General features: G+C 38.6%; 1 protein-coding gene across 1 annotated transcript in view; it reads left to right on the plus strand.

Annotated features, from left to right (window-relative positions):
- LOC138327221 (gamma-aminobutyric acid receptor subunit alpha-6-like) overlaps positions 1 to 27068 on the plus strand; it is a 92553-nt gene that overhangs the window by 59790 nt on the left and 5695 nt on the right. Inside the window, exons 5-6 of the mRNA XM_069273201.1 lie at positions 13566 to 13648; positions 16550 to 16693. Coding sequence (XP_069129302.1) covers positions 13566 to 13648; positions 16550 to 16693 — 227 coding nt within the window. The remainder of the gene's footprint in view (positions 1 to 13565; positions 13649 to 16549; positions 16694 to 27068) is intronic.

Here is a 27068-nt window from a genome sequence, read left to right on the forward strand (position 1 = left end):
CAAAAATGGCATGCGCAGCTCCGAATGCTAGCCCATCGGAACCGTCGACACTTCTGTACCCGTGGTTTTTAATGTGTTTTTTTGGTTACTAATAATCAAATACAATATGTAATTTAATTACTTATACTTCGAATAACTTATTTTGTATTAACATAAAGTTTATATCTTAAGGCATTGGGTTAAAAATACAATTTTTCGTATACCTTTCCGAATTGTGAATATGAGAGCAAGTTACGCGGGAACCTATCTTTAACAAATAAAACAAATCGTGTGATGGCGGGGAAACTGATTCCAGGATCATGAAATATTCTCAAGTCTAAAACAGTCGTACATTTAGATAATCACAGATGACATCTAATAAAAGTTTTGGGCATTTACGCCATATCTGGTCTAATTCGAAATACGAATTAAATTGTGTCAAGATTATGGAGCCAGAAATCGTCGTGGAAAGCAACATTACAAAGCCAGATCTGTCGATAGCCATGTGGTGGTAAAAGAGCCTAGCAGAGATGGCAACATATTAAAGTGACAGAAAGTCGTTCTTCTCTTAATGACATATCCGCTAACCCGTAGTATACGCATGTTAGAAATGCTGTTTGACTTCCGGTAAACGCAAGATAACCGACAGGCTTGGATAACGTTCAATTTCCGATCACGCGAGACTTTACATATCGACACTTGGATATGATTTCCGATACAGAGTCGTGGCACTGTAGTGTTGTTATCTAGCAGACAACTTTACTCCACAGCCCGTTTGGTGTAAATACAACTTAATGCTTCGATTGGTCAGTGTATGTTTCACTTTGATCTATTTATTCATTTGTAAGTTATAATACGCTCTTATCAAAACAAACAGCCGTATTTCACTGTATCTGACAATGCCCAATGTTAGTACCGTATATGATTCTGAATGATTGCTTTGATTTATCTTCCAAGCTGAAGCCGACGCTACGGCTTCTTCGAGGGGTAGATCCGATTAACCTTCCGACTCCCAATTTATTTCTATCGCCATCTTAATACATGTTTTGCGTTGAATTAACGAACTGGCTCGGCCAATTTCCAATACGGCGAGAGCAGTAATGACTTTACTCACATCTGATGTGTAAAACCTGGACCAGTCGTGGTCCGTCCTAACTACTATAACGCGTATTCGTGGTGCGTGATGCATACGAAAATCATTATTTGTTGGATTATATTTTGGAATTGTTTCTTAAAACCAACTCATGTTTATTTTATGACTTAGAAGGATGATAGTTATACCAGGCACTGAGCTAATGATGTCAATTCAATATTCCCTAAAGGAGGATCGCGTTGTTAGCTTTATTTAACAACTGTTTTACAAATGACATTAAAAATTCATCTATTTCCAACACTTTGATACAAGCAGGTTCACATCTGCATTCAGAATTATGTTTCAATTACCTGCAACAGGTACTTGTTCAGAACAGCGGGATTGATCGAAATTCGTAACGTCAAAGTGTTTCCCTGTGTTTCTGTTCGGATTAAGAGAATTTCCCAGCGTTTCATACAATAGTATTTTCTACAGGTAGCAGGTTTCCGTACGATCCTACTAGATTCCTTCGGCAGACAGTTATCTGGCGATACTAACGCCTTAAATAAATCACACAACGTTATTTTATACCATAATATATTCTCACGGCGGCACGTCTAATGGCCGAATTGATTTTCACTCGAGTGTCCGTCAATTTTCTTCTCGCCAGTCCATTGTCAACCAATCGAATGACCACACTTGACCGGATGTTGCGATTTAGCCAAATCAATCTTAATTCCGTGACTTATTACTGCTGATGGGGCCCGTGATGAGAAGCCATCAGCATCTCTATATATGTGGAACTTTACTGACCTTTGCTGCAGTTGATCAAATGTATTTATTATTCATTGAATACTTTGGAACACATTTGCATGCAGCCTTGCTGTTTATAAACGTCTATAGAGAACACGTAGACACCTGACAGTCCCACTGTTTATAAACATCTATAGAGAACACGTAGACACCTGACAGTCCCACTGTTTATAAACATCTGTAGAGAACACGTAGACACCTGACAGTCCCACTGTTTATAAACATCTATAGAGAACACGTAGACACCTGACAGTCCCACTGTTTATAACATCTATAGAGAACACGTAGACACCTGACAGTCCCACTGTTTATAAACATCTATAGAGAACACGTAGACACCTGACAGTCCCACTGTTTATAAACATCTATAGAGAACACGTAGACACCTGACAGTCCCACTGTTTATAAACATCTATAGAGAACACGTAGACACCTGACAGTCCCACTGTTTATAAACATCTATAGAGAACACGTAGACACCTGACAGTCCCACTGTTTATAAACATCTATAGAGAACACGTAGACACCTGACAGTCCCACTGTTTATAAACATCTATAGAGAACACGTAGACACCTGACAGTCCCACTGTTTATAAACATCTATAGAGAACACGTAGACACCTGACAGTCCCACTGTTTATAAACATCTATAGAGAACACGTAGACACCTGACAGTCCCACTGTTTATAAACATCTATAGAGAACACGTAGACACCTGACTGTCCCACTGTTTATAAACATATATAGAGAACACGTAGACACCTGACAGTCCCACTGTTTATAAACATCTATAGAGAACACGTAGACACCTGACAGTCCCACTGTTTATAAACATCTATAGAGAACACGTAGACACCTGACAGTCCCACTGTTTATAAACATCTATAGAGAACACGTAGACACCTGACAGTCCCACTGTTTATAAACATCTATAGAGAACACGTAGACACCTGACAGTCCCACTGTTTATAAACATCTATAGAGAACACGTAGACACCTGACAGTCCCACTGTTTATAAACATCTATAGAGAACACGTAGACACCTGACAGTCCCACTGTTTATAAACATCTATAGAGAACACGTAGACACCTGACAGTCCCACTGTTTATAAACATCTATAGAGAACACGTAGACACCTGACAGTCCCACTGTTTATAAACATCTATAGAGAACACGTAGACACCTGACAGTCCCACTGTTTATAAACATCTATAGAGAACACGTAGACACCTGACAGTCCCACTGTTTATAAACATCTATAGAGAACACGTAGACACCTGACAGTCCCACTGTTTATAAACATCTATAGAGAACACGTAGACACCTGACAGTCCCACTGTTTATAAACATCTATAGAGAACACGTAGACACCTGACAGTCCCACTGTTTATAAACATCTATAGAGAACACGTAGACACCTGACAGTCCCACTGTTTATAAACATCTATAGAGAACACGTAGACACCTGACAGTCCCACTGTTTATAAACATCTATAGAGAACACGTAGACACCTGACAGTCCCACTGTTTATAAACATCTATAGAGAACACGTAGACACCTGACAGTCCCACTGTTTATAAACATCTATAGAGAACACGTAGACACCTGACAGTCCCACTGTTTATAAACATCTATAGAGAACACGTAGACACCTGACAGTCCCACTGTTTATAAACATCTATAGAGAACACGTAGACACCTGACAGTCCCACTGTTTATAAACATCTATAGAGAACACGTAGACACCTGACAGTCCCACTGTTTATAAACATCTATAGAGAACACGTAGACACCTGACAGTCCCACTGTTTATAAACATCTATAGAGAACACGTAGACACCTGACAGTCCCACTGTTTATAAACATCTATAGAGAACACGTAGACACCTGACAGTCCCACTGTTTATAAACATCTATAGAGAACACGTAGACACCTGACAGTCCCACTGTTTATAAACATCTATAGAGAACACGTAGACACCTGACAGTCCCACTGTTTATAAACATCTATAGAGAACACGTAGACACCTGACAGTCCCACTGTTTATAAACATCTATAGAGAACACGTAGACACCTGACAGTCCCACTGTTTATAAACATCTATAGAGAACACGTAGACACCTGACAGTCCCACTGTTTATAAACATCTATAGAGAACACGTAGACACCTGACAGTCCCACTGTTTATAAACATCTATAGAGAACACGTAGACACCTGACAGTCCCACTGTTTATAAACATCTATAGAGAACACGTAGACACCTGACAGTCCCACTGTTTTATAAACATCTATAGAGAACACGTAGACACCTGACAGTCCCACTGTTTATAAACATCTATAGAGAACACGTAGACACCTGACAGTCCCACTGTTTATAAACATCTATAGAGAACACGTAGACACCTGACAGTCCCACTGTTTATAAACATCTATAGAGAACACGTAGACACCTGACAGTCCCACTGTTTTATAAACATCTATAGAGAACACGTAGACACCTGACAGTCCCACTGTTTATAAACATCTATAGAGAACACGTAGACACCTGACAGTCCCACTGTTTATAAACATCTATAGAGAACACGTAGACACCTGACAGTCCCACTGTTTATAAACATCTATAGAGAACACGTAGACACCTGACAGTCCCACTGTTTATAAACATCTATAGAGAACACGTAGACACCTGACAGTCCCACTGTTTATAAACATCTATAGAGAACACGTAGACACCTGACAGTCCCACTGTTTATAAACATCTATAGAGAACAAGTAGACACCTGACAGTCCCACTGTTTATAAACATCTGTAGAGAACACGTAGACACCTGACAGTTCCACTGTTTATAAACATCTATAGAGAACACGTAGACAGTCCCACTGTTTATAAACATCTATAGAGAACACGTAGACACCTGACAGTCCCACTGTTTATAAACATCTATAGAGAACACGTAGACACCTGACAGTCCCACTGTTTATAAACATCTATAGAGAACACGTAGACACCTGACAGTCCCACTGTTTATAAACATCTATAGAGAACACGTAGACACCTGACAGTCCCACTGTTTATAAACATCTATAGAGAACACGTAGACACCTGACAGTCCCACTGTTTATAAACATCTATAGAGAACGTAGAACACGTAGACACCTGACAGTCCCGACATTGTTTATAAACATCTATAGAGAACACGTAGACACCTGACAGTCCCACTGTTTATAAACATCTATAGAGAACACGTAGACACCTGACAGTCCCACTGTTTATAAACATCTATAGAGAACACGTAGACACCTGACAGTCCCACTGTTTATAAACATCTATAGAGAACACGTATAAACACACCTGACAGACCCACTGTTTATAAACATCTATAGAGAACACGTAGACACCTGACAGTCCCACTGTTTATAAACATCTATAGAGAACACGTAGACACCTGACAGTCCCACTGTTTATAAACATCTATAGAGAACACGTAGACACCTGACAGTCCCACTGTTTATAAACATCTATAGAGAACACGTAGACACCTGACAGTCCCACTGTTTATAAACATCTATAGAGAACACGTAGACACCTGACAGTCCCACTGTTTATAAACATCTATAGAGAACACGTAGACACCTGACAGTCCCACTGTTTATAAACATCTATAGAGAACACGTAGACACCTGACAGTCCCACTGTTTATAAACATCTATAGAGAACACGTAGACACCTGACAGTCCCACTGTTTATAAACATCTATAGAGAACACGTAGACACCTGACAGTCCCACTGTTTATAAACATCTATAGAGAACACGTACACACCTGACAGTCTCACTGTTTATAAACATCTATAGAGAACACGTAGACACCTGACAGTCCCACTGTTTATAAACATCTATAGAGAACACGTAGACACCTGACAGTCCCACTGTTTATAAACATCTATAGAGAACACGTAGACACCTGACAGTCCCACTGTTTATAAACATCTATAGAGAACACGTAGACACCTGACAGTCCCACTGTTTATAAACATCTATAGAGAACACGTAGACACCTGACAGTCCCACTGTTTATAAACATCTATAGAGAACACGTAGACCCCTGACAGTCCCGCTGTTTATAAACGTCTATATAGATAACACGTAGACACCTGACAGTCCCACTGTTTATAAACATCTATAGAGAACACGTAGACACCTGACAGTCCCACTGTTTATAAACATCTATAGAGAACACGTAGACACCTGACAGTCCCACTGTTTATAAACATCTATAGAGAACACGTAGACACCTGACAGTCCCACTGTTTATAAACATCTATAGAGAACACGTAGACACCTGACAGTCCCACTGTTTATAAACATCTATAGAGAACACGTAGACACCTGACAGTCCCACTGTTTATAAACATCTATAGAGAACACGTAGACACCTGACAGTCCCACTGTTTATAAACATCTATAGAGAACACGTAGACACCTGACAGTCCCACTGTTTATAAACATCTATAGAGAACACGTAGACACCTGACAGTCCCACTGTTTATAAACATCTATAGAGAACACGTAGACACCTGACAGTCCCACTGTTTATAAACATCTATAGAGAACACGTAGACACCTGACAGTCCCACTGTTTATAAACATCTATAGAGAACACGTAGACACCTGACAGTCCCACTGTTTATAAACATCTATAGAGAGAACACGTAGACACCTGACAGTCCCACTGTTTATAAACATCTATAGAGAACACGTAGACACCTGACAGTCCCACTGTTTATAAACATCTATAGAGAACACGTAGACACCTGACAGTCCCACTGTTTATAAACATCTATAGAGAACACGTAGACACCTGACAGTCCCACTGTTTATAAACATCTATAGAGAACACGTAGACACCTGACAGTCCCACTGTTTATAAACATCTATAGAGAACACGTAGACACCTGACAGTCCCACTGTTTATAAACATCTATAGAGAACACGTAGACACCTGACAGTCCCACTGTTTATAAACATCTATAGAGAACACGTAGACACCTGACAGTCCCACTGTTTATAAACATCTATAGAGAACACGTAGACACCTGACAGTCCCACTGTTTATAAACATCTATAGAGAACACGTAGACACCTGACAGTCCCACTGTTTATAAACATCTATAGAGAACACGTAGACACCTGACAGTCCCACTGTTTATAAACATCTATAGAGAACACGTAGACACCTGACAGTCCCACTGTTTATAAACATCTGTAGAGAACACGTAGACACCTGACAGTCCCACTGTTTATAAACATCTATAGAGAACACGTAGACACCTGACAGTCCCACTGTTTATAAACATCTATAGAGAACACGTAGACACCTGACAGTCCCACTGTTTATAAACATCTATAGAGAACACGTAGACACCTGACAGTCCCACTGTTTATAAACATCTATAGAGAACACGTAGACACCTGACAGTCCCACTGTTTATAAACATCTATAGAGAACACGTAGACACCTGACAGTCCCACTGTTTATAAACATCTATAGAGAACACGTAGACACCTGACAGTCCCACTGTTTATAAACATCTATAGAGAACACGTAGACACCTGACAGTCCCACTGTTTATAAACATCTATAGAGAACACGTAGACACCTGACAGTCCCACTGTTTATAAACATCTATAGAGAACACGTAGACACCTGACAGTCCCACTGTTTATAAACATCTATAGAGAACACGTAGACACCTGACAGTCCCACTGTTTATAAACATCTATAGAGAACACGTAGACACCTGACAGTCCCACTGTTTATAAACATCTATAGAGAACACGTAGACACCTGACAGTCCCACTGTTTTATAAACATCTATAGAGAACACGTAGACACCTGACAGTCCCACTGTTTATAAACATCTATAGAGAACACGTAGACACCTGACAGTCCCACTGTTTATAAACATCTATATAGATAACACGTAGACACCTGACAGTCCCACTGTTTATAAACATCTATAGAGAACACGTAGACACCTGACAGTCCCACTGTTTATAAACATCTATAGAGAACACGTAGACACCTGACAGTCCCACTGTTTATAAACATCTATAGAGAACACGTAGACACCTGACAGTCCCACTGTTTATAAACATCTATAGAGAACACGTAGACACCTGACAGTCCCACTGTTTATAAACATCTATAGAGAACACGTAGACACCTGACAGTCCCACTGTTTATAAACATCTATATAGATAACACGTAGACACCTGACAGTCCCACTGTTTATAAACATCTATAGAGAACACGTACACACCTGACAGTCCCACTGTTTATAAACATCTATAGAGAACACGTAGACACCTGACAGTCCCACTGTTTATAAACATCTATAGAGAACACGTAGACACCTGACAGTCCCACTGTTTATAAACATCTATAGAGAACACGTAGACACCTGACAGTCCCACTGTTTATAAACATCTATAGAGAACACGTAGACACCTGACAGTCCCACTGTTTATAAACATCTATAGAGAACACGTAGACACCTGACAGTCCCACTGTTTATAAACATCTATAGAGAACACGTAGACACCTGACAGTCCCACTGTTTATAAACATCTATAGAGAACACGTAGACACCTGACAGTCCCACTGTTTATAAACATCTATAGAGAACACGTAGACACCTGACAGTCCCACTGTTTATAAACATCTATAGAGAACACGTAGACACCTGACAGTCCCACTGTTTATAAACATCTGTAGAGAACACGTAGACACCTGACAGTCCCACTGTTTATAAACATCTATAGAGAACACGTATAGACACCTGACAGTCCCACTGTTTATAAACATCTATAGAGAACACGTAGACACCTGACAGTCCCACTGTTTATAAACATCTATAGAGAACACGTAGACACCTGACAGTCCCACTGTTTATAAACATCTATAGAGAACACGTAGACACCTGACAGTCCCACTGTTTATAAACATCTATAGAGAACACGTAGACACCTGACAGTCCCACTGTTTATAAACATCTATAGAGAACACGTAGACACCTGACAGTCCCACTGTTTATAAACATCTATAGAGAACACGTAGACACCTGACAGTCCCACTGTTTATAAACATCTATAGAGAACACGTAGACACCTGACAGTCCCACTGTTTATAAACATCTATAGAGAACACGTAGACACCTGACAGTCCCACTGTTTATAAACATCTATAGAGAACACGTAGACACCTGACAGTCCCACTGTTTATAAACATCTATAGAGAACACGTAGACACCTGACAGTCCCACTGTTTATAAACATCTATAGAGAACACGTAGACACCTGACAGTCCCACTGTTTATAAACATCTATATAGATAACACGTAGACACCTGACAGTCCCGCTGTTTATAAACATCTATAGAGAACACGTAGACACCTGACAGTCCCACTGTTTATAAACATCTATAGAGAACACGTAGACACCTGACAGTCCCACTGTTTATAAACATCTATAGAGAACACGTAGACACCTGACAGTCGCACTGTTTATAAACATCTATATAGATAACACGTAGACACCTGACAGTCCCGCTGTTTATAAACATCTATAGAGAACACGTAGACACCTGACAGTCCCACTGTTTATAAACATCTATAGAGAACACGTAGACACCTGACAGTCCCACTGTTTATAAACATCTATAGAGAACACGTAGACACCTGACAGTCCCACTGTTTATAAACATCTATAGAGAACACGTAGACACCTGACAGTCCCACTGTTTATAAACATCTATAGAGAACACGTAGACACCTGACAGTCCCACTGTTTATAAACATCTATAGAGAACACGTAGACACCTGACAGTCCCACTGTTTATAAACATCTATATAGATAACACGTAGACACCTGACAGTCCCACTGTTTATAAACATCTCTATAGAGAACACGTAGACACCTGACAGTCCCACTGTTTATAAACATCTATAGAGAACACGTAGACACCTGACAGTCCCACTGTTTATAAACATCTATAGAGAACACGTAGACACCTGACAGTCCCACTGTTTATAAACATCTATAGAGAACACGTAGACACCTGACAGTCCCACTGTTTATAAACATCTATAGAGAACACGTAGACACCTGACAGTCCCACTGTTTATAAACATCTATAGAGAACACGTAGACACCTGACAGTCCCACTGTTTATAAACATCTATAGAGAACACGTAGACACCTGACAGTCCCACTGTTTATAAACATCTATAGAGAACACGTAGACACCTGACAGTCCCACTGTTTATAAACATCTATAGAGAACACGTAGACACCTGACAGTCCCACTGTTTATAAACATCTATAGAGAACACGTAGACACCTGACAGTCCCACTGTTTATAAACATCTATAGAGAACACGTAGACACCTGACAGTCCCACTGTTTATAAACATCTATAGAGAACACGTAGACACCTGACAGTCCCACTGTTTATAAACATCTATAGAGAACACGTAGACACCTGACAGTCCCACTGTTTATAAACATCTATATAGATAACACGTAGACACCTGACAGTCCCACTGTTTATAAACATCTATAGAGAACACGTAGACACCTGACAGTCCCACTGTTTATAAACATCTATAGAGAACACGTAGACACCTGACAGTCCCACTGTTTATAAACATCTATAGAGAACACGTAGACACCTGACAGTCCCACTGTTTATAAACATCTATAGAGAACACGTAGACACCTGACAGTCCCACTGTTTATAAACATCTATATAGAGAACACGTAGACACCTGACAGTCCCACTGTTTATAAACATCTATAGAGAACACGTAGACACCTGACAGTCCCACTGTTTATAAACATCTATAGAGAACACGTAGACACCTGACAGTCCCACTGTTTATAAACATCTATAGAGAACACGTAGACACCTGACAGTCCCACTGTTTATAAACATCTATAGAGAACACGTAGACACCTGACAGTCCCACTGTTTATAAACATCTATAGAGAACACGTAGACACCTGACAGTCCCACTGTTTATAAACATCTATAGAGAACACGTAGACACCTGACAGTCCCACTGTTTATAAACATCTATAGAGAACACGTAGACACCTGACAGTCCCACTGTTTATAAACATCTATAGAGAACACGTAGACACCTGACAGTCCCACTGTTTATAAACATCTATAGAGAACACGTAGACACCTGACAGTCCCACTGTTTATAAACATCTATAGAGAACACGTAGACACCTGACAGTCCCACTGTTTATAAACATCTATAGAGAACACGTAGACACCCGACAGTCCCACTGTTTATAAACATCTATAGAGAACACGTAGACACCTGACAGTCCCACTGTTTATAAACATCTATAGAGAACACGTAGACACCTGACAGTCCCACTGTTTATAAACATCTATAGAGAACACGTAGACACCTGACAGTCCCACTGTTTTAAACATCTAGAACACGGACACTAGACACCTGATAGTCTGGTTAGGTGTACCGAAAACAAAGCTGGTCCGTAGAGAAAGGCAATTCCAATGTTTTGGCGTAGTTCGGTTATTGTAAGGAAATGATTTGTGATGTGGACTATGATTTTCTGACTTCTGTGATTACACTTGATCGGAAGGTTCTGTCCAGACACACGGATTATTATATGTATTCATCACGCAATCGGTAATTCTGGTTTCTCTGTGATACCATGGAAGCCCTACAATGTACTTATGGCTTCTGTTTGAACATTGATTATATGGTTTTAAGAATTCCACCATTTCTTTGATAAATCGATATTAGATATTTGCGACTTATATTTTGTTCTGAATATCACCAAAATCGTCCCATTCCACGCGCATATAAAGCACATTTTTTCATAGATAATAATCATGTTGTCACTTCCCGATATGTTTTTCCGGCTTTGTTTTATGTTTGTGACGACATCATAGGACATGTACAGAATGCATGGTTAGTATTTTACAATACAATGTACATTTTGGTGCGAGACTTAAGAAGGCCGAGATGACGAGGCTTTGTCGATGTATTGGAAGTTACATACCGTGTATTCTATTTTGCCTGATACCATTTCCTTGTACATGACATTCAAAACGAAAGTAAAAATGCCTGTTATTTACTCGGTTTTACTCGAACCGAGGCGGTTCTTTAATGAACAAGAAAAAATTCAACCGTGGGAAATATAAAAGCGCATTCGCAAACAGTACCAGTTAATCTATTCAGTGTGTAATATCATTGAACCAATACGGAAATACTAAAAAACAATATTTACCCATCAAAGAATTACTTCATAATACATAACTTTGCCAAGAGCCAAGAAAAAGACGACACCGCCATACGAGATTTTCGATATCGTAAAAATATCGTCATTCTGGTGAATATGCCGTCACGTTTTAGAGGGACTCAATGACGTTTCATTCACCGGAAGGTTAAAGTTAGGGGTCAAGTAAGAAAAAGTTCCGTCAGATGTAGAACGAATTCACGTGATCTTATTGACGGATAAAGCACGAGTTTATCATGTAGTAGTCATCCGTCCGTATGTGCGGTAGTTGCAGGATAAAACCAACGGCAATAAAAGACAACATTGTCCTGGCGTCTAAGGTGGTCGGTGGTTTTTGTAGACTCTTTTTAGAGATCTCGCATAAAGTTCAGAAATAAAAAATAAAGAAGTTAAATACGAATTGTCTTGATCTGATTCATAAATACGCTCATTTAAGGACGTGGCAAGTCCGGAGAAACTCCATCCTACATGGCAACGTGAAGCTAGCACAGGATTCGAGATACGAATAACGAATCCGGTGCCAGCACTTTATTCGTTATTCAAAAATCGATAAATAAATAGTAATTTCAAAACATAAAAAACAGATCAAAACATAGCTTCACAAACTCAAAAAAAAAAAAATAATAATAAAAAAACCTCGATAAATTGTTCAAGACTTGAAAACCTTAGATCTTAGATTCAGGTTGAATAACGAATCCAGTGCCAGCAAAAATGTGACAACCTGTGCTTAAATACATCCCTTTTATATTTGTATATTTTAGCATTAAACTGCCTTCCTGGGGATTTATGGTCCTATAATTATCTCCAGCGAAACACGTTTGCGGGGGATATTAAATTGGGCTCCGTCCGTCCGTCCGTCCGTCGGAGCTCCAAGAACTTTCTGAATCTATCAGACAAGTGTCCTAGTTATGCCTTTTGCTATTGCGGACCTTCCATTTTGGGATTTTTTTTCCGTTACCATAGAAATTAAGTCAAAAACACCAAAAATAAAAATACTCGCATAAATTTAAAGTTATACTCAAATAATTGTTAATTTGACCTTGATGTATATGGGTTTTTATATCACCTGCGGGGCGCGGGAGATAATACCACGCTTTGTGGCTTCTTGTTATCCCATGATTGTAGACAAATTGAATAAGGTGTGTTAAGATTAATTTGTCTGTACATTACAAATAGTTACGTTCCATCATCACTGGGGAAACTAGTCTCGCACAAACGCTATCGGGTATCACGAGGTACGTGAATTTGTCCCTTTTGTTATTATTTTTGTCTCGATAATGAGAACAATAAATCGATAGTTCAACATTGACAATTCACCATACCATTTGATATACAGCAAACGCTGTCTATTTTACAGTATTACCATCCGTGCTAGTTGTCCTATGAAGCTGATGAACTACCCTATGGACCGACCAGTGTGCCCTCTAATTATTGGCGGATGTGAGTATTTATGACCCGGAAGTTAAAATGTCAATCTGCAGATTGGGGATCAAATACTGAGCTCAGTGAACCGGTACCGCTCGTTGGGTGGTATCTGTGGTGCGTGTGTAGACAAGTTCTCACGTCAGAGCACAGGTGTTCGTTTCCAATATAAGTATAAGACCCAGTATTATACTTATACTTATATTAGAAACGAACACCTGTGGCGAGAGTAAGACCTATGCCTACTGTTTTTTTCAAAATGCGGTCACCAATGTTAATAATTTCAGATGGATCGATATTGATCACGTCTGTGATTACCTTACACAAATGTAAACCATCACGATTCAGGTCATCATAACCCCTAGTACAAGGCTGTTACAAACAGTTACCATCACCCCTAGTACAAGGCTGTCAAAACAGTCACCATACCCCCTAGTACAAGGCTGTCACAAACAGTCACCATACTCCCTAGTACAAGGCTGTACAAACAGTCACCATACCCCCTAGTACAAGGCTGTTACAAACAGTCACCATACCCCCTAGTACAAGGTTGTCACAAACAGTCACCATACCCCCTAGTACAAGGCTGTTACAAACAGTCACCATACCCCCTAGTACAAGGCTGTTACAAACAGTCACCATACCCCCTAGTACAAGGCTGTCACAAACAGTCACCATACCCCCTAGTACAAGGCTGTTACAAACAGTCACCATAACCCCTAGTACAAGGCTGTTACAAACAGTCATCATACCCCCTAGTATACAAGGCTGTTACAAATAGTCTTACCATACCCCTAGTACAAGGACTGTCACAAACAGTCGCAATACCCCCTAGTACAAGGCTGTTACAAACAGTCACAAAAACCACTAGTACGAGGCTGTTACAAACAGTCACCATATCCCCTAGTATAAGGCTATTACAAATAGTCACAATAACCCCTAGTACAAGGCTGTTACAAGCCGTCACCATACCCCCTAGTACAAGGCTGTTACAAACAGTCACCATACCCCCTAGTACAAGACTGTTACAAACAGTCACCATACCCCCTAGTACAAGGCTGTCACAAACAGGCACCATATCCTCTAGTACAAGGCTGTTACAAACAGTCACCATACCCCCTAGTACAAGGTTGTCACAAACAGTCACAAAATCCCCTAGTACAAGGCTGTTACAAGCAGGCACCATACCCCCTAGTACAAGGCTGTTACAAACAGTCACCATACCCCCTAGTACAAGGCTGTTACAAACAGTCACAAAAACCCCTAGTACAAGGCTGTTACAAGCAGGCACCATACCCCCTAGTACAAGGCTGTTACAAACAGTCACCATACCCCCTAGTACAAGGCTGTTACAAACAGTCACAAAATCCCCTAGTACAAGGCTGTTACAAGCAGGCACCATACCCCCTAGTACAAGGCTGTTACAAACAGGCACCATACCCCCTAGTACAAGGCTGTTACAAACAGTCACCATACCCCCTAGTACAAGGCTGTTACAAACAGTCACCATACCCCCTAGTACAAGGCTGTTACAAACAGTCACCATACCCCCTAGTACAAGGCTGTTACAAACAGTCACCATACCCCCTAGTACAAGGCTGTTACAAACAGGCACCATACCCCCTAGTACAAGGCTGTTACAAACAGGCACCATACCCCCTAGTACAAGGCTGTTACAAACAGGCACCATACCCCCTAGTACAAGGCTGTTACAAACAGTCACCATACCCCCTAGTACAAGGCTGTTACAAACAGTCACCATACCCCCTAGTACAAGGCTGTTACAAACAGTCACAAAAACCACTAGTACGAGGCTGTTACAAACAGTCACCATATCCCCTAGTATAAGGCTATTACAAATAGTCACAATACCCCCTAGTACAAGGCTGTTACAAACAGTCACCAAAAACCCCTAGTACAAGGCTGTTACAAGCAGGCACCATAACCCCTAGTACAAGGCTGTTACAAACAGTCACCATACCCCCTAGTACAAGGCTGTTACAAACAGTCACCATACCCCCTAGTACAAGGCTGTTACAAACAGTCACCATACCCCCTAGTACAAGGCTGTTACAAACAGTCACCATAACCCCTAGTACAAGGCTGTTACAAGCAGGCACCATACCCCCTAGTACAAGGCTGTTACAAACAGTCACCATACCCCCTAGTACAAGGCTGTTACAAACAGTCACCAAACCCCCTAGTACAAGGCTGTTACAAGCAGGCACCATACCCCCTAGTACAAGGCTGTTACAAACAGTCACCATATCCCCTAGTACAAGGCTGTTACAAACATACATCATAACCCTAGTACAAGGCTGTTACAAACAGTCACCATACCCCCTAGTACAAGGCTGTTACAAACAGTCACCATACCCCCTAGTACAAGGCTGTTACAAACAGTCACCATACCCCCTAGTACAAGGCTTGTTACAAACAGTCACCATACCCCCTTTTACAAGGCTTTTACAAACAGTCACCATACCCCCGAGTAGAAGGCTTTTACAAACAGGAACCATAACCCCTAGTACAAGGCTGTTACGAACAGGCACCATACCCCCAAGTACAAGGCTGATATAAACAATCACCATACTCCCTAGTACAAGGCTGTTACAAACATACATCATACACCCTAGTACAAGCTAGTCTATAAATGAACAGAAAGGAAACATTAATGTTCAACAATATATATTTCAGTATATATAAACATTTAATGTTTGATGCTTGTAGTTTTTCCATGCTTTACTAAGAATTATTTATGTTAAACAAACCAAAGTGCATTCAAAGTATGTTTTTCTGCCTTAAGATTCAGTCTTTTTATCCATCGTATAAAACCCTACACTTCCTTATTACGGCTTGTGAGATAATCATAGTTGACTGTTGTCAGTTGTCTTCACTGATTCGTTCGTTCTATTTTAGATGGCTACACAACAAAAGATGTTATGTATATATGGAAAGTGTCGAGTGGACCTTCACCCGTAGAAGTCTACAACGACCTCACTATGTCTCAGTTTGATATGGATTTCATACAGTCAATGAACTTCACACAAAGCAGTCATATGGGTGAGTGTATACATACAGTCAATACACTTCACACAAAGTAGTCATATGGGTGAGTGTATATATACAGTCAATGAACTTCACACAAAGTAGTCATATGAGTGAGTGTATATACAGACAATGAACTTCACACAAAGTAACCATATGGGTGAGTGTATATACAGTCAATGAACTTCACACAAAGTAACCATTTGGGTGAGTGTATATATACAGTCAATGAACTTCACACAAAGTAGTCATATGGGTGAGTGTATATATACAGCTAATACACTTCACACAAAGTAGTAATATGGGTGAGTGTACAATGTATATACAGTCAATGAACTTCACGCAAAGTAACCAATCGGTGAGTGTATATACAGTCAATATCACACGGTGAGTGTATATACAGTCAATGAACTTCACACAAAGTAGTCATATGGGTGGTGTGATTAATACAGACAATGAACTTCACACAAAGTAAGTCATATGGGTGAGTGGTGAGTGTATAATGTATATACAGTCAATGAACTTCACACAAAGTAACCATATGGGTGAGCGTATATACAGTCAATGAACTTCACACAAAGTAACCATATGGGTGAGTGTATATATACAGTCAATGAACTTCACACAAAGTAACCATATGGGTGAGTGTATATACAGTCAATGAACTTCACACAAAGTAGTCATATGGGTGAGTGTATATATACAGATCACTTCAATGAACTTCACACAAAGTAGTCATATGGGTGAGTGTATATACAGTCAATGAATCACACAAAAGTAGTCATATGGGTGAAGTGTATATATACAGTCAATGAACTTCACACAAAGTAGTCATATGGGTGAGTGTATATATACAGTCAATGAACTTCACACAAAGTAGTCATATGGGTGAGTGTATATACAGTCAATGAACTTCACACAAAGTAACCATATGGGTGAGTGTATATACAGTCAATGAACTTCACACAAAGTAGTCATATGGGTGAGTGTATATACAGTCAATGAACTTCACACAAAGTAACCATATGGGTGAGTGTATATATAGTCAATGAACTTCACACAAAGTAACCATATGGGTGAGTGTATATACAGTCAATGAACTTCACACAAAGTAATTCATATGGGTGAGTGTATATACAGTCAATGAACTTCACACAAAGTAACCATATGGGTGAGTGTATATACAGTCAATGAACTTCACACAAAGTAGTCATATGGGTGAGTGTATATACAGTCAATGAACTTCACACAAAGTAGTCATATGGGTGAGTGTATATACAGTCAATGAACTTCACACAAAGTAACCATATGGGTGAGTGTATAATACAGTCAATGAACTTCACACAAAGTAGTCATATGGGTGAGTGTATATACAGTCAATGAACTTCACACAAAGTAGTCATATGGGTGAGTGTATATACAGTCAATGAACTTCACACAAAGTAGTCATATGGGTGAGTGTATATACAGTCAATGAACTTCACACAAAGTAACCATATGGGTAGAGTGTATATACAGTCAATGAACTTCACACAAAGTAACCATATGGGTGAGTGTATATACAGTCAATGAACTTCACACAAAGTAACCATATGGGTGAGTGTATATACAGTCAATGAACTTCACACAAAGTAGTCATATGGGTGAGTGTATATACAGTCAATGAACTTCACACAAAGTAACCATATGGGTGAGTGTATATACAGTCAATGAACTTCACACAAAGTAACCATATGGGTGAGTGTATATACAGTCAATGAACTTCACACAAAGTAACCATATGGGTGAGTGTATATACAGTCAATGAACTTCACACAAAGTAACCATATGGGTGAGTGTATATACAGTCAATGAACTTCACACAAAGTAACCATATGGGTGAGTGTATATACAGTCAATGAACTTCACACAAAGTAGTCATATGGGTGAGTGTATATACAGTCAATGAACTTCACACAAAGTAACCATATGGGTGAGTGTATATACAGTCAATGAACTTCACACAAAGTAACCATATGGGTGAGTGTATATATACAGTCAATGAACTTCACACAAAGTAGTCATATGGGTGAGTGTATATACAGTCAATGAACTTCACACAAAGTAACCATATGGGTGAGTGTATATACAGTCAATGAACTTCACACAAAGTAACCATATGGGTGAGTGTATATACAGTCAATGAACTTCACACAAAGTAACCATATGGGTGAGTGTATATACAGTCAATGAACTTCACACAAAGTAACCATATGGGTGAGTGTATATACAGTCAATGAACTTCACACAAAGTAGTCATATGGGTGAGTGTATATACAGTCAATGAACTTCACACAAAGTAACCATATGGGTGAGTGTATATACAGTCAATGAACTTCACACAAAGTAACCATATGGGTGAGTGTATATACAGTCAATGAACTTCACACAAAGTAGTCATATGGGTGAGTGTATATACAGTCAATGAACTTCACACAAAGTAGTCATATGGGTGAGTGTATATACAGTCAATGAACTTCACACAAAGTAACCATATGGGTGAGTGTATATACAGTCAATGAACTTCACACAAAGTAACCATATGGGTGAGTGTATATACAGTCAATGAACTTCACACACAAAGTAACCATATGGGTGAGTGTATATACAGTCAATGAACTTCACACAAAGTAACCATATGGGTGAGTGTATATACAGTCAATGAACTTCACACAAAGTAACCATATGAGTGAGTGTATATACAGTCAATGAACTTCACACAAAGTAGTCATATGGGTGAGTGTATATACAGTCAATGAACTTCACACAAAGTAACCATATGGGTGAGTGTATATACAGTCAATGAACTTCACACAAAGTAGTCATATGGGTGAGTGTATATACAGTCGATGAACTTCACACAAAGTAACCATATGGGTGAGTGTATATATAATGTCAATACACTTCACACAAAGTTAGTCATATGGGTGAGTGTATATACAGTCAATGAACTTCACACAAAGTAACCATATGGGTGAGTGTATATACAGTCAATGAACTTCACACAAAGTAACCATATGGGTGAGTGTATATACAGTCAATGAACTTCACACAAAGTAACCATATGGGTGAGTGTATATACAGTCAATGAACTTCACACAAAGTAACCATATGGGTGAGTGTATATACAGTCAATGAACTTCACACAAAGTAACCATATGGGTGAGTGTATATACAGTCAATGAACTTCACACAAAGTAGTCATATGGGTGAGTGTATATACAGTCAATGAACTTCACACAAAGTAGTCATATGGGTGAGTGTATATACAGTCAATGAACTTCACACAAAGTAGTCATATGGGTGAGTGTATATACAGTCAATGAACTTCACACAAAGTCATATGGGTGAGTGTATATAACGTCAATGAACTTCACACAAAGTAACCATATGGGTGAGTGTATATACCAGTCAATGAACTTCACACAAAGTAGTCATATGGGTGAGTGTATATACAGTCAATGAACTTCACACAAAGTAGTCATAAGTGTATATATACAGTCAATGAACTTCACACACAAAGTAACCATATGGGTGAGGTGTATATACAGTCAATGAACTTCACACAAAGTAACCATATGGGTGAGTGTATATACAGTCAATGAACTTCACACAAAGTAGTCATATGGGTGAGTGTATATACAGTCAATGAACTTCACACAAAGTAAGTCATATGGGTGAGTGTATATATACAGTCAATGAACTTCACACAAAGTAACCATATGGGTGAGTGTATATATACAGTCAATGAACTTCACACAAAGTAACCATATGGGTGAGTGTTATATACAGTCAATGAAACTTCACACAAAGTAACCATATGGGTGAGTGTATATACAGTCAATGAACTTCACCACAAAGTAACCATATGGGTGTATATGTTATATACAGTCAATGACAATTCACACAAAGTACCATATTGGGTGAGTGTATATACTGTCAATGAACTTCACACAAAGTAACCATATGGGTGAGTGTATATACAGTCAATGAACTTCAACACAAAGTAACCATATGGGTGAGTGTATAGTACAATCACAATGAACTTCACACAAAAGTAGTAACATATGGGTAAGAGTGTATATACAGACAATGAAACTTCACACAAAGTAGTCATATGGGTGAGTGTAATATACAGACAATGAACTTCACACAAAGTAGTCATTATGGTGTTGTATATACTGACAATGAACTTCACACAAAGTAGTCATATGGGTGGTGTCAAAGTGTAAATTATACAGTCAAATGAACTTCACACAAAGTAGACATATGGGTGAGTGTATATAACATGTCAATGACTTCACACAAAGTAACATATGGGTTTGTGTATATACAGTCAATGAACTTCACACAAAGAAACCATATGGTTTTGTATATATACAGGGAACTTACACAAAGAATAGTGAGTTGAGTGTATATACAGTCAATGAACTTCACACAAAGTAACCATATGGGTGAGTGTATATACAGTCAATTGAACTTTCACACAACAGATGTATTCAAATGGGTGAGTGTATATACAGTCCAATGAACTTCACACAAAACGTAGTCATATGCGTGAGTGTATATACAGTCAATGAACTTCAAACAAAGTACGACATATGGGTGAGTGTATATACAGTCAATGAACTTCACACAAAGTAGTCATATGGGTTAGTATATATACAGTCAATGAACTTCACACACAAAGTAACCATATGATGTGCGTGTAATATTACAGTCAATGAACTTTACACACAAAGTAACCATATGGGTGAGTGTATATACAGTCAATGAACTTCACACAAAGTAGTCATATGGTTGAGTGTATATACAGTCATTGAACTTCACACAAAGTAACCATATGGGGTGGTGTGTATTGTAAACAGTCAAGTGACCTTCACACAAAGTTAAACCATATGTACACACACAATGTGAGTGTATATACAGTCAATGAACTTCACACAAAGTACACATGTACCAACTGTAGGTACACACACACAATGTTACACACACACACATAGTTACACACTGAATGACTGATGTGTACCACCACACACAATGTACACACAATGTTCAACATGTACAGTTTACTGAATGATGAGGTACACACACAATGTTGTAGTCTATTATGTTACTCACCAACTGAGGTACACACAATGTGTTAACAGTGTACAATGTTACCACACAATAACACACAATGTAGGTACACACAACACAATGTACACACAATGTAACTTATGTGTATATGACATAGGTACACACAATGTTACACAATATACATGTACACTGAACCAACTGAGGTACACACAACAATGTTAACAGTCTATTATGTTACTTATGTACAATGAACTGTACACACACCACACAATGTACACACAATGTTTACAGTATACAACTATGTGAAGGTGACAATGGGTGAGGGTACACACAATGTTACAGTCTATTATGTTACTGAATGACATGAGGTACACACAATGTTACATGTCTATTATGTTATGAATGACATACATGAGGTACACACACAATGTTACAGTCTATTATGTTACAATGACTGAGGTACACACAATGTTACAGTCTATTATTACTGAATGACTGAGGTTACAATGTTACAGTCTATTATGTTACTGACATAGGTACACACAATGTTACACACAGTAACATATGTTGTACACACAACTGAGGTACAGTACACACAATGTTACAGTCTATTATGTTACAATGACTGAGGTACACACACAATGTTACAGTCTATTATGTTAGGTAATGACTGAATGTTACACAACACACAATGTTACAGTCTATTATGTTAATGAATGACTGAGGTACACACAATGTTACAGTTATTGTTACTGAATGACTGAGGTACACACAATGTTAGTGTATTATTATGTTACACACAATGAACAATGACTAGTGTACACAATGTTACACACACAAACTGAGGTACACAGTCAATTATATGTTACTGAATGACTGAGGTACACACACAATGTTACAGTCTATTATTATGTTACTGTACAATGACTGAGGTACACACAATGAGGTACACACAATGTACAGTCTATTATGTTCACTGAATGACTGAGGTACACACAATGTTACAGTCTATTATGTTACTGAATGACTGAGGTACACACACAATGTTACAGTCTATTATGTTACTGAATGACTGAGGTACACACAATGTTACAGTCTATTATGTTACTGAATGACTGAGGTACACACACAATGTTACAGTCTATTATGTTACTGAATGACTGAGGTACACACACAATGTTACAGTCTATTATGTTATGAATGACTGAGGTACACACACAATGTTACATGTACAGTCATATTATGTTACACACAATGAGGTACTGAGGTACACACACAATGTTACAGTCTATTATGTTACTGAATGACTGAGGTACACACACAATGTTACAGTCTATTATGTTACTGAATGACTGAGGTACACACACAATGTTACAGTCTATTATGTTACTGAATGACTGAGGTACACACACAATGTTACAGTCTATTATGTTACTGAATGACTGAGGTACACACAATGTTACAGTCTATTATGTTACTGAATGACTGAGGTACACACACAATGTTACAGTCTATTATGTTACTGAATGACTGAGGTACACACAATGTTACAGTCTATTATGTTACTGAATGACTGAGGTACACACACAATGTTACAGTCTATTATGTTACTGAATGACTGAGGTACACACACAATGTTACAGTCTATTATGTTACTGAATGACTGAGGTACACACACAATGTTACAGTCTATTATGTTACTGAATGACTGAGGTACACACAATGTTATTGTCTATTATGTTACTGAATGACTGAGGTACACACACACAATGTTACAGTCTATTATGTTACTGAATGACTGAGTCTAACCACACACAATGTACACACATCATATTATGTTACTGACATGAATGAATGAGGAGGTACACACAATGTTACAGTCTATTATGTTACTGAATGACTGAGGTACACACAATGTTACAGTCTATTATGTTACTGAATGACTGAGGTACACACACAATGTTACATTATGTGTTACTGAATGACATAGGTACACACAATGTTACACATGTTACTGAACACACACACACAATGTTACAGTCTATTATGTTACACTGAATGACATGAGGTACACACACAATGTTATGTCTATTATGTTACTGAATGACTGAGGTACACACAATGTTACAGTCTATTATGTTACTGAATGACTGAGGTACACACAATGTTACTAGTCTATTTATGTTACTGAATGACTGAGGTACACACACAATGTTACTAGTCTATTATGTTACTGAATGACTGAGGTACACACAATGTTACAGTCTATTATGTTACTGAATGACTGAGGTACACACAATGTTACAGTCTATTATGTTACTGAATGACTGAGGTACAGTCTATACACAATGTTAGGTACACACAATGTTACAGTCTATTATGTGTACTGTACAACATAGGTACATTATGTTACTGAACACTGATGTTACAGTCTATTATGTTACTGAATGACTGACTGAGGTACACACAATGTTAACTGTCTATTATGTTACATATGAGGTACACACAATGTTACATGTCTATTATGTTACTGAATGACTGGTACACACACAATGTTACAGTCTATTATGTTACTGAATGACTGAGGTACACACAATGTTACAGTCTATTATGTTACTGAATGACTGAGGTACACACACAATGTTACAGTCTATTATGTTACTGAATGACTGAGGTACACACAATGTTACAGTCTATTATGTTACTGAATGACTGAGGTACACACAATGTTACAACATGTAGTCAACACTGAAACATAGGTACACACACAATGATTATGAAATAGGTACACACACAATGTTACAGTCTATTATGTTACAACAACACTGAGGTACACACACAGTCTTAACATGTTACTGAATGACTGAGGTACACACAAATGTTACAGTCTATTATGTACCACATGAATGAGGTACACACAATGTTACATGTATGTTACTGAATGTACTGAGGTACACACAATGTTACAGTCTACACTGAATGACTGAGGTACACACAATGTTAGTCTATTATGTTACTGTTACTGAATGATGAGGTACACACACAATGTTACAGTCTATTATGTTACTGAATGACTGAGGTACACACAATGTTACAGTCTATTATGTTACTGAATGACTGAGGTACACACACAATGTTACAGTCTATTATGTTACTGAATGACTGATGTACACACATGTTACTAGTACACACAATGTTTACATGAATGACTGAGGTACACACACAATGTTACAGTCTATTATGTTACTGAATGACTGAGGTACACACAATGTTACAGTCTATTATGTTACTGAATGACTGAGGTACACACAATGTACTATTATGTTATTATGTTACTGAAGTTACACACACAATGTACACATGTACACAATGTTACAGTCTATTATGTTACTGAATGACTGAGGTACACACAATGTTACAGTCTATTATGTTACTGAATGACTGAGGTACACACAATGTTAACATGTACACACATAGCAATACCACACATAGGTCACCACACAATGCTAACCACACCACCAACATAGTACACACAATGTTAACACACCACCAACATAGATACACACAATGTTAACATGTACACACCAACATAGGTACACACAATGTTAACATGTACCACCAACATAAGGTACACACAATGTTAACACAGTACCAAACCCAACATAGGTACACACAATGTTAACACAACCTACCACATCATGTACACAATGTAGCCATGTACCACCAAACATAGGTACACACAATGTTAACATGTACCACCCAACATAGGTACACACAATGTTAACATGTATACCACCAACATAAGTACACACAATGTTAACATTGTACCACCAACAAATAGGTGCACACAATGTTAACATGTACCACCAACATAGGTACAACACAATGTTAACATGTAACCACACCACCAACATAGGTACACACTATGTTAACATGTACCACCAACATAGGGTACAAACCACAATGTTAACATGTACCACCATCATAGGTACACACAATGTTAACATGTACCACCAACGATAGGTACACACAATGTTAACATACACCACCAAATATAGGTACACTACAATGTTAACATGTACCACCAACATAGGTACAACACAATGTTAACACGTACCACCATCATAGGTACACACAATGTTAACGCAACCACCAACAACCATAGTTAACCAATGTTAACATGTTAGGTACACACAATGTTAACATGTACCACCAACATAGGTACACACAATGTTAACATGTACCACCAACATAGGTACACACAATGTTAACATTGTACCACCATGCATAGTACACACAATGTTAACATGTACCACCAACTTAGGTACACACAATGTTTAACATGTACCACCAACATAGGTACACACACAATGTTAACATGTACCACCAACATAGGTACACACAATGTTAACATGTACCACCAACATAGGTACACACAATGTTAACATGTTACCACCAACATAGGTACACACAATGTTAACATGTACCACCAACATAGGTACACACAATGTTAACATGTACCACCAACATAGGTACACACAATGTTACCACACATGTACCACCAACATAGGTACACACAATGTTAACATGTACCACCAACATAGGTACACACAATGTTAACATGTACCACCAACATAGGTACACACAATGTTAACATGTACCACCAACATAGGTACACACAATGTTAACAGTACCACCAACATAGGTACACACAATGTTAACATGTACCCCCAACATAGGTAACACAATGTTAACAATGTACCACCACAACATAGGTACACACAATGTAACATACCACCAACATAGGTACACACAATGTTAACATGTACCACCAACATAGGTACACACAATGTTAACATGTACCACCAACATAGGTACACACAATGTTAACATGTACCAACCACCCAACATAGGTACACACAATGTTAACACATGTACACCACCAACATAGGTACACACAATGTTAACATGTACCACCAACATAGGTACACACAATGTTAACACACACCACCAACATAGGTACACACAATGTTAACATTGTACCACCAACATAGGTACACACAATGTTAACATGTACCCACCACCAACATAGGTACACACAATGTTAACACACCACCAACATAGGTACACACAATGTTAACATGTACCACCAACATAAGGTACACAAATGTTACCACCAACAACATAGTTAACACACTATCATGTTAACATGTACCACCAACATAGGTACACACAATGTTAACTTTTACCACCAACATAGGTACACACAATG

Source organism: Argopecten irradians, chromosome 7, assembly GCF_041381155.1.
Source record: "Argopecten irradians isolate NY chromosome 7, Ai_NY, whole genome shotgun sequence".
Taxonomy (NCBI): domain Eukaryota; kingdom Metazoa; phylum Mollusca; class Bivalvia; order Pectinida; family Pectinidae; genus Argopecten; species Argopecten irradians.